We start from the raw sequence: 9,924 nt of genomic DNA, 5'->3' as shown, positions 1-9,924 counted from the left end.
AGAAAAAGGTCAGATATGGAGTTAGGATCTGAACTGGTACTAGGTTTGAGCCTCTTGTCTTGGCCAAGACTCATTTCCCAGCCTTCATGCCAAACAAACCATAATTTGAATTCATTTTTGGTATTTAAATTTTAAAGTTGTTAAAATTTTCATTTTCCGATTTTCCTCTTACCAAGTTTTATTTTATTTTCAAATTGGTGTTTGATAAATGTGGTTTTGCAAAGTGTTTGGGTGAAAAAAGTATTTTGTATCAAATAATATCACGTCATCCGTATCAAAATTCAAAACCCAATAAATAAGAGACATGTATGTAAAAATAACTACACACTAACACATGTCTCTCATTTGTTAGTTAGGTACTTGTTTTTTGTTAATATGTCTTATACTTATTGAATTTTGATATCGCTGACATGGTATCATTTGATACCAAATACCTTCTTGTTTGAGTGACTATTACTTTGAACCAAAATAAATGTGGAATCTACATGTCTTTTGTGATGGGTCTGAAACAAGTCATCAAAGACACGTGAGGCTCCAATTAGTTTCATTTGGAGGGTCCAGTTCTTACAAAAATTCTGTAGAACCTATTTTTTAGCGGCTATAATATATTTTTGAACATTTTTGGAGGGGCCATAATAAAACATAGCTCTCTCTCTCTCTCTCTCTCTCTCTCTTTGAGAAAAGTGAGGATTGCATTTAAAATCTCTCAAAAAAAGGGTTATTAATCATTATTTCATTACATTTTAACACAAAAATAATTACATTAAATTTAATGGGCAATTATCATATGGTGGAATCATGACTCATGAGAATTTGAAGTGGATATCATGCACATATTTTGGATTTGGACTTCCTAAGTTTGAAGTAAAAATGTTATTCTTTATCAATTGGAACTTTCTTTAACAATGAATAATTTATTGTATTTGCTCACTTTTTTTCTTAAGTGAAATAGAAAGTGACCTTAATCAAACAAGTTGAATTTACTTTTATTTTATTTTAAAAAATAGTTTACTTCATTAAAGTCACTTATTATCTCGCATTTTAAGTTTAATCATTAACTTCGACAAGAATCTTTTAATATAATAATGCTGGTAGTTATAAATATATTTTTCTCTACGTGAAATTAAATATGATAATTTTAAAAGGAAATTATGGTAGTATTAATGGTTTTTTTTTTTAATCTATAAGAAACAAATCATATAGAGAGTTTAAACATAGAATATAATTTGAATTTGACTATATAAATATATATTAATATAATGAAATAATATTGTGAGATTTCGAAAGTTTATATGGCAAAATATTATAAGATCAACCACAAGTCAAACATTTTTAGATTAATTTATATATTCCAAATATTGAATTTGATAATTATGATAATTATTAATAAGAGTCTAAATTTGGTTAAGATGGGATATAAAACTCATGTTTTACACCATCCAATAAGAGATCGCCACATCAACATTTTACTTAAAATTCAATACATCCTACCACACCTAATAACATCTCAATAAACTCTTAATTTGGTTGGATTTAATTATGGATATTAGAATTGGTTGGGTGGAGTTATACTTATTCTTGAATATGTAATAAGATGATATGACATCTTGAAATTGGAGGAGTAAATATGGGTTTTACACCACATCCTTACAGAATATAATCTATATTAATAATATTTTATTTTATTCCAATATTAAATTTAATATGGTAGTCATTAATAGGCAATTATAGTAGGTATTAATGGTCTATTATTTTACTCCAATGGAGTGCTTAAATATAGAATATAACTTAAACTTAATTAATTTATGAGAGGTGCTACGTCCACAACATTTTTACAACATTTTTACAACAAATCATAGGTGGTTAGTTGTTATTGGTTCAAATTTGAACCTAACACTAAGATTACTTTTTTGCTCCAACAATAACAACCAGTAACATCCTGCCACTTAGGATTTGTTGTAAAAATGTTGTGAAAATGTTATGGACATATCATTTCTCTTAATTTATATATATGGATTAAGAACAAGTTACATAGGGTAACTTAAACAATGTTATACTACATAATAGCTTTTTATTTAATCAATATTTAGAAACCTCACCGGTAGATTACATTATGTTCTTTATGTTCTTAACATGCATGTCAAATAAGAGTCTTATAACTTAACTAGTTGGCACCTCTTGATGTTTTCAAATGAGACATCTGAGTTCAAATCCCCCCACCCCCAACTATCTAATTTAATAAAATAAAAAGTAAAAAATGCATGCCAAATTTCATGCGAATTGAATACTCCCTCCGTCCCACTTTGTTTGTCATGTTTGAAAAGTCAAATTTTTTAAGGAAACATCATTTATTGTCTTGTTTGCCTTATAAAAATGTATAAGTTTACAAAATTACCCTTAAATAAATTTATTAGCTTTTTTATTAAAAAAAAAAAAGTTATTCTTAATGAGACAACTAAAAAGGTCCCCCAATTAGATTGATTTAAAAAAAATATTAGTTAGTTTTCTTTTCAAATAGTTTTGAAAATAAAGTAGGAGTATATAATAGGAACATTAGTTAACTAATAACTTTTACTTTTAGAAACATGACAATATTTTGGGACATCCCAAAATGGAATAGAGGACAAACAAAGTGGGACGGGGGGAGTATTAGTTATCATTCAATCCATAAACCCATATTTTATTCATAATTTTGAAACACAAAAACTTAAATTTAAACATTTTATAGATGAAATAGTTATTGATCTCAGATCATCTTCAAATTTTGTAACCATGGAGAGTATAAGAAGAAAATGTAATATAACGGTAGATGTGTCAAATTTTGCATAAAAAATATATATATTTAGAGGTACAATATTTCTTAAAGTTACACTAGGTATAAGTGTAACTTGAATCCAACATCTCTCTCTCTCTCTAGGCGCAATCACACCCAATCAATTCTAATACCCATATGAAAATCAAACCCAACTTGTAGTTTATAGAGATATTATTAAGTGTGATAGGATGTATTGACTTTTAAGTAAAAATTTGATGTAGCAATCATTTATTGGATGGTGTAAATTTTTTATTGGATAGTGTGTATATAATGACATATAAAATTTTTAAACCTTATCCAATGCAATGCATGAGAAATTTTAATAAAATATAATTTTATCACTTTTACTTTGTGTATAAATATGAAATTTGATAATAATGATAGTTATTAATACACATTTATTATGATTAGGTGTGTATGTGAAATATTAAATATGATCATTATGGCATATTAATTGTTATTTATAATGGTTGTTTTTTTATATTGAACTATTAAATATTTAAATATGGTTTTTATTAATAGTATTTATTATGGTTGTTTAGATATGAAACTATATATTATATTATGTACTTTCTAATATATATATATATATATATATATATATATATATATATATATTATACTATTTGAAGAAAACATGATGTCTCAATATTCTAATTGAGAGTTTACATATATAGAATTTTTTTGATAAATATGGTAAAATTTCAACCTATGACATCACTTCGTGATGGTTGCTCTTTACCATCAGGTAAAAACAACAATCGATATTTTGTGTAGGCGGGGTTCAAGCCACAGATCTCTTATTTGACGAGAATATATTTTACTAGTTGAGCTAAGTGAAACCTACATAAAGAATATAATTTAAATTCAATTGAAAAGATATACATATTAGAATATTGTCATGTAAAATTGTAAGACTTCAAAAGCCCATGTGTCAAAACAGCATTAAGTCAATTAAAAGTAATTTAGGGTATGTTTGGTATGGTGTAATAGCTCCTATAATGAAATAACTATTCATATGTAATAGCAATTCGGTCATTTAGTTGCATTTTTATTACATGAACTAGTATATAATCCATGCTTACGCATGGGAATGATGAATTGTAGTGGTAATATTGATGTTATGAGTTTCTTAACAATAGCACCATTGAATTGATGTTATATACTAGTAGCTATTGACTTATAAAAAAACTATTGTATTTTTTGGAGTTACTAAAATAATAAAACCATTTTAAAATAGTACATAAATAGTTTGGGACATTTGGAGGTACAAAAATAGTTTTCTCTTGCAATTTTTATGATATTGGTTATGTCAAGTTTTTCATTACATTGCTATTACGTATATAATTTTGAAAATCACTATTGGATTCTACATATACGATATCAATTCAAAATTATTGTCTATAAAATTCTACTAAATATAACACAAAATAAAATAATAAATTGGTCAAATAATATCTCCTAAATTGAACGGTGATAGATATTTGGAGGTACTAAAATAGTTTTCTCTTACAATTTTTATGATATTGATTATACCAAGTTTTTCATTACATTGCTATTACGTATATAATTTTAAAAATCACTATTGGATACTACATATACAATATCAATTCAAAATTATTGTTTGTGAAATTCTACTAAATATAACAAAAAATAAAATAATAAATTGGTCAAATAATATCTCCTAAATTAAATGAGGATAGATGCATGGGATCGTTTAGCTCAATTACAGTTTATTACGTTCAATAACTTCACATACAAAATATATGAATAGAAATTGTATAGAAAAAATATGTTCATTAGTTCATAGAAAAAAGTAATAGCAAAGCTCTAAAAAAATTAATTTGCATGGAAAGTTAACAAAAGTAAAATCCAATTTTGCTTCTAATTAAATTTTCTTTAAACTTTGAATTGGTTTTAAAAAACAAAACAAAAAACTATATATATATATATATATATATATATATATATATATATATATATATATATATATATAGTTAGAATTGGACATAGTCATGGTATATTACATAAATAACTTATAAATTTGAATTTTTTTTAGTTCTTAAAAAAAATCATAAATATAAAATCATTTAAATTCTCTCCCTCTAATTTTATATATATAGTTAGATATATGATTATGTTTTTTATGATTTATTTATATTGGACTCCTAATTTTATAAATAGAATTAGATATATGATTATGTTTTTTATGGTTTATTTATATTGGGCTTCTCGTTTTCTACACTAAATTAATTCATTTTACAAAAAAAAAAATAGATTAGATGAGACATGTGGCGCAACATTATACTCTAATTGAATTCCAATTTGAAATTGAATTGGATTTTCACTTAACTTTGCCTATTAATATATATATATATATATATATATATATATATATATATATATATATATAAGTTATTAGATAGGAATAACTATTTAGGAATAACTATTCTTTAAATTGAAAAATAGTTATTTCTCTTTAAAATGGATGTATAAATGTAATAGCTATTCTTTAATGTATATAATGGGTTTTAAAATTAATATATTTCTAAAAATATAAATTTTCCTTATACATCATCTTTTACAAGGTTTCCATAAGTACCAACCAAAGTTATGGATAGTAAAGATTATTATTTCTAATGTAATTTTCATTCAGTGTACTAAACATGCCCTTAATATAATATGATTTTTATTCCTCTTTTATTTTTATCTTTTGTTTAAATATAATGTTTTATAATTATGATTGTTATTAATAGAAATCTATTATTATTAAATTTGTATGTAAAAGCTAAGGACCTTGTAGTTGAATTAACACCTTCTCATGCATTAAGTGTTTAAGGATCTAGGAGGGAAGGGATTCAAATTACGAAATTAGCAGCATATTATAACTACCTCAAAAAAAAAAAAAATTGTATGTATATTCTAGCATACATTTATTATCCTTGCCCTTGGAGCAATGACACACTCCATGAGGTTAGATCTGGTTGGAAATTATATAAAGAATTAGACATCCATGAGGTTCAATGTATCTATTGCTGGTTGGAAACTATATACAGAATTAGACATCTATTATGATTTTTAAGATGGAATTATATCATATCAAGCACTATAAATCCCCAGCCATTGGCCCATTGTAGACTCTCAACTTTTGATACATTACAAATTACAATGGCATCAACTTTCATTCGACTCTCTCTCTCTTTTCTCTTGCTTCTTCTCACTTCACCATTCTTATGTGCAACATATGCAAACAACCACCCTCACTTCTCCCCAAAACAGCAAGCAGAAAAACTCATAAGAAGCCTCAACTTGTTCCCTAAAGACTCCATTAACATTGCCACCCATGAACCTTCATTTGTTGCCCCAAAGATTGTAGAGAAATCGTTTAGTTTAACTTCTCTGAATCGTTCTGGCACTTCAGTTAAAGATCTTGGTCACCATGCTGGTTACTATAGTCTTCCACATTCCAAAGCAGCAAGGTAGGCCTTAAAATGTCGAACATGTAAAAAATTTCATTGGCTTTTAATTGGTTTGATTGTTATTATATTGGGAATACACATAGTTCTAGTACTTCTTTTAATGATTTCGTGGGGTAATTTAATATATGCAGCTTGTTTTATTTGTTCTTCGAATCGCGGAACAACGGGAACAATCCTGTGGTCATATGGTTGACTGGAGGGCCAGGGTGTAGCAGTGAACTGGCATTATTCTATGAAAATGGTCCTTTCCACATTGCAAACAACTTGTCGCTAGTGTGGAATGACTATGGCTGGGACATGGTATATATTGAATATATAATTCGTTAAGCTAGAAAATGGCTAGTATTTTCTATTATTGCAGCGTAAATAGTATCTGCATTTTGCATATTTCCTTAAGTTACAAGAATCTCTTAGACTCATACCATGAAATGTTCCTTGATGTATTTCCCGAAGTAAGCTACAATATTATTATTATTATTATTTGCTAGCAACTACAATATTATTTAAATGTTCTTTAAGCGTTCAGGCCATAGTGCAAGGAAAAAGAAAGAAAGAGAGAAATGGCCTCTATAAGGTATGATTGGTTGGAATGAAAATAGAGAGAATAGAAAAGGAGAGAAAATGGATAATTGTCATTTTGCCCCCACTCTTTCCCCCAATATTTAATGTTAACTCTCTTTCTTTTTCTTCTTCTTTTTTTTTCACTTGATGTTAAAGTTTGGTACGATTTTTTATAACCAACTCCTTTTTTTTTTTTTTCTCATAATAAAATATTCATATAAAAAAATTATTTAATAGGAGCATGAAAGTAAATTTCTACAAACAATATTTTCTATTATAATTAATATATATATATATATATATAATTAAATAAATAAAGGAGAGAGGACATGCCAATTAGCCTAGCTAGAGGCCATTACCAATTGCTAGTGTAGGTTGATAGATGAACTTTGATAAACATTATGAATATGCTGAAAATTTTGTCCTTTTATTCAACAAAGTTTTTTATTTTTTTAGAATCATTCAACAAAGTTGATTGACAAGCTTCCTAATGATCTTTTATTTGTGCAAACAATAACATCAATTGCTTCATAGCGTATTAAAACATTAAATTTCAATTGTTTGGCACATTTTTATGTTTCCAACAGAGACACTCAAGATTTAAATCTTTCCTCCCTTGTAACTATCAAAATATATATATAAAATTAGAATAAAAAAATTTAATTTCATGTTAGTATAACATCAATACAGTCAGCATTATACGTGGCAGGACATTGTATTAAATCTTTTCTAGTGTACATACTTTTTAAGCTACTCGATAACTTTTTAAGCTATTCAATATCTTTTTACCACCTATTAGTTGGGAAATTATTGTGTACTCTCGGAATACCATAAATGTGTATAAATGGTAGGTCTCATTAATTAAATTCATTGTAAAACCTACCATTCATGTGAGAAGAGAAACTACACGTTTATGATAATCCGGAATTACCTAATAATTTTTCCCTCCTAATCAGTACTACTCTTATTGTCTTTTGTCAGGCATCAAACCTTCTTTATGTGGACCAGCCTGTCGGAACTGGATTCAGTTATAGTACTGATAAGAGTGATATTCGCCATGATGAAGGCGGTGTTAGCAATGACTTGTATGACTTTTTGCAGGTCTGTTTGCTCTCTCATTTGTATGTGTGTGCTTCCATGAAAAAAGAAACAAGAATCATGCATTTATGCTTGATTACATGTGATTGGAATTTGTCAGGAAGCTCAAGATTCACAAACTTTTCCACATTGTTTCAGGAATTTTTCAAGAAGCATCCTCAATTTGCTAAAAATGACTTCTACATAACTGGAGAATCATATGCTGGGCACTACATTCCAGCATTTGCTACTCGGGTTCACCAAGGAAACAAAGCAAAAGAAGGAATTCATATAAACCTAAAGGTAGCTCTCAGATTTTTCCAGAGTTAGTTGCTTTAGTCCCACTTTATCAGATACTTAACTCATATGCTTCAACAGGGATTTGCTATTGGAAATGGGCTAACCAATCCTGAAATCCAGTACAAAGCATACACTGACTATGCACTGGAAATGAAGTTAATTGATAATTCTGATTACAATCGTATAAACTTGGATATTCCACAATGTGAACAGGCAGCAAAAAAGTGTGGTAATTTTTCTAATTCTTAATTTCAAATTACTTCTCATTCTTATTGCCTTATGAATACAACATTATGTTACTCTCAAAGATTACTGATTTCTGTAACTTTTAAGACCTAGAAGCAGATTTAATTAGTTTGCAACTACTCTATCATTGATCAATCATATGGAACAGCATTGTCAGGCACTGGTGGCGAAAATGATTGTGTGACTGCATATGACATTTGCAGTGACATATTCGATCAGATCTTAAGCATAGCTGGTAGTATAAATGTAAGAAGGCACAAAACAACTATTATTCTGTAGTTGTTGCGAAAGCATTACACTGTGAAGAAAAATATGTATTTTCAACTTTGATGAAAAACTTATTATAAATTTGATCTGCAGTACTATGATATTAGAAAGGAATGCATCGGAGAGCTGTGTTATGATTTCTCAAACATTGAGACATTCCTGAACAAGAAGCCAGTTAGGGATGCTCTAGGGGTTGGGGACAGAAAATTCATTTCATGCAGTAGTGATGTACATGCTGCCATGCAGAATGACTGGATGAGGAATCTTGAAGTAGGTATTCCTGCTCTTCTGGAGGATGGAATCAAGGTGCTTGTGTATGCTGGGGAGTATGACCTCATATGCAATTGGTTGGGTAAGCCTCTTTGGCTCAACAGAAGTAGGAACTTGAAATAAACACCTCAAAGAATGTAGAGTTTTTTTTTCTTGGTATATCTTATTGATTCCTCTCTCTCTCGGCAGGGAATTCAAGGTGGGTTCAAGCCATGGAATGGTCAGGACAGAAACAGTATGGGGCAGCCCCAACTGTTCCATTTGTAGTTGACGGTGCAAAAGCAGGATTGCTAAAGAGCCATGGGCCTCTCACCTTCCTCAAGGTCTCACTCTCTCTCTCTCTCTCTCTCTCTCTCTCTCTCTCAAACTTTGTATCCTGATTTGACAAACTTGGTTCCATATCACAACACATAGGTCCATGATGCTGGTCACATGGTTCCAATGGATCAGCCCAAAGCTTCTCTACAGATGCTGGGGAGCTGGATGCAAGGGAAACTAACCAAGTCTGAGGCAGACGATAGGGTTTCTCCCCAGTGATGGCCTCAATGAACCCGGCATACTCTTACTGAGCATGTGCCTACATTATGGATTTCACTATTTCAGGAATGGTGTCTGGGTAGGACTAGTTGTGATATGTTTGTCCATCAGTGACCGCAAGGTTCTTGTTTTCAACTACTCCGTAAAATTTTTTATTGCTAGAATGAAGCTTCCTGAAGAATGGTAAATAAGGATTATTTCATACGTATGAATGTTCAGTGAATACACATTAACCATCACATGCTATACATTAATTTGGGCTATAGATATAGTCATATTTATTATCATAGCGTTATGACATAATAGGCATAGTTGAACATGAAATATGGTAAAAAAATAATAATAATACTTTGTGGCATCTGCAATAACTAA

General features: G+C 29.0%; 1 protein-coding gene across 1 annotated transcript; it reads left to right on the top strand.

Moving 5' to 3' along the window:
• Positions 1-5,983: 5,983 nt before the first annotated feature.
• LOC142608285 (serine carboxypeptidase-like) lies at positions 5,984-9,582 on the top strand. Its single transcript, XM_075780030.1, has 9 exons — positions 5,984-6,294; positions 6,426-6,594; positions 7,837-7,956; positions 8,092-8,235; positions 8,311-8,461; positions 8,627-8,724; positions 8,839-9,097; positions 9,205-9,338; positions 9,430-9,582. The coding sequence occupies exons 1-9, from the start codon at positions 5,984-5,986 to the stop codon at positions 9,550-9,552; spliced, it is 1,509 nt and encodes a 502-aa protein (XP_075636145.1). The 3' UTR covers positions 9,553-9,582.
• Positions 9,583-9,924: the final 342 nt, after the last annotated feature.

The sequence above is a fragment of the Castanea sativa genome, chromosome 8 (genome assembly GCF_040712315.1).
Source record: "Castanea sativa cultivar Marrone di Chiusa Pesio chromosome 8, ASM4071231v1".
Lineage (NCBI taxonomy): Eukaryota > Viridiplantae > Streptophyta > Magnoliopsida > Fagales > Fagaceae > Castanea > Castanea sativa.
The sequence above is the reverse complement of the archived record's forward strand: the minus strand, read 5'-3'. Positions and strand labels throughout refer to the sequence as shown.

Coding starts and splice junctions, on each gene's coding strand:
- LOC142608285 (XM_075780030.1), top strand. CDS start 5,984: ATGGCATCAACTTTCATTCGACTCTCTCTCTCTTTTCTCTTGCTTCTT. Junction 8,236..8,310: donor GAATTCATATAAACCTAAAG/GTAGCTCTCAGA, acceptor ATGCTTCAACAG/GGATTTGCTATTGGAAATGG. Junction 9,098..9,204: donor CCTCATATGCAATTGGTTGG/GTAAGCCTCTTT, acceptor CTCTCTCGGCAG/GGAATTCAAGGTGGGTTCAA.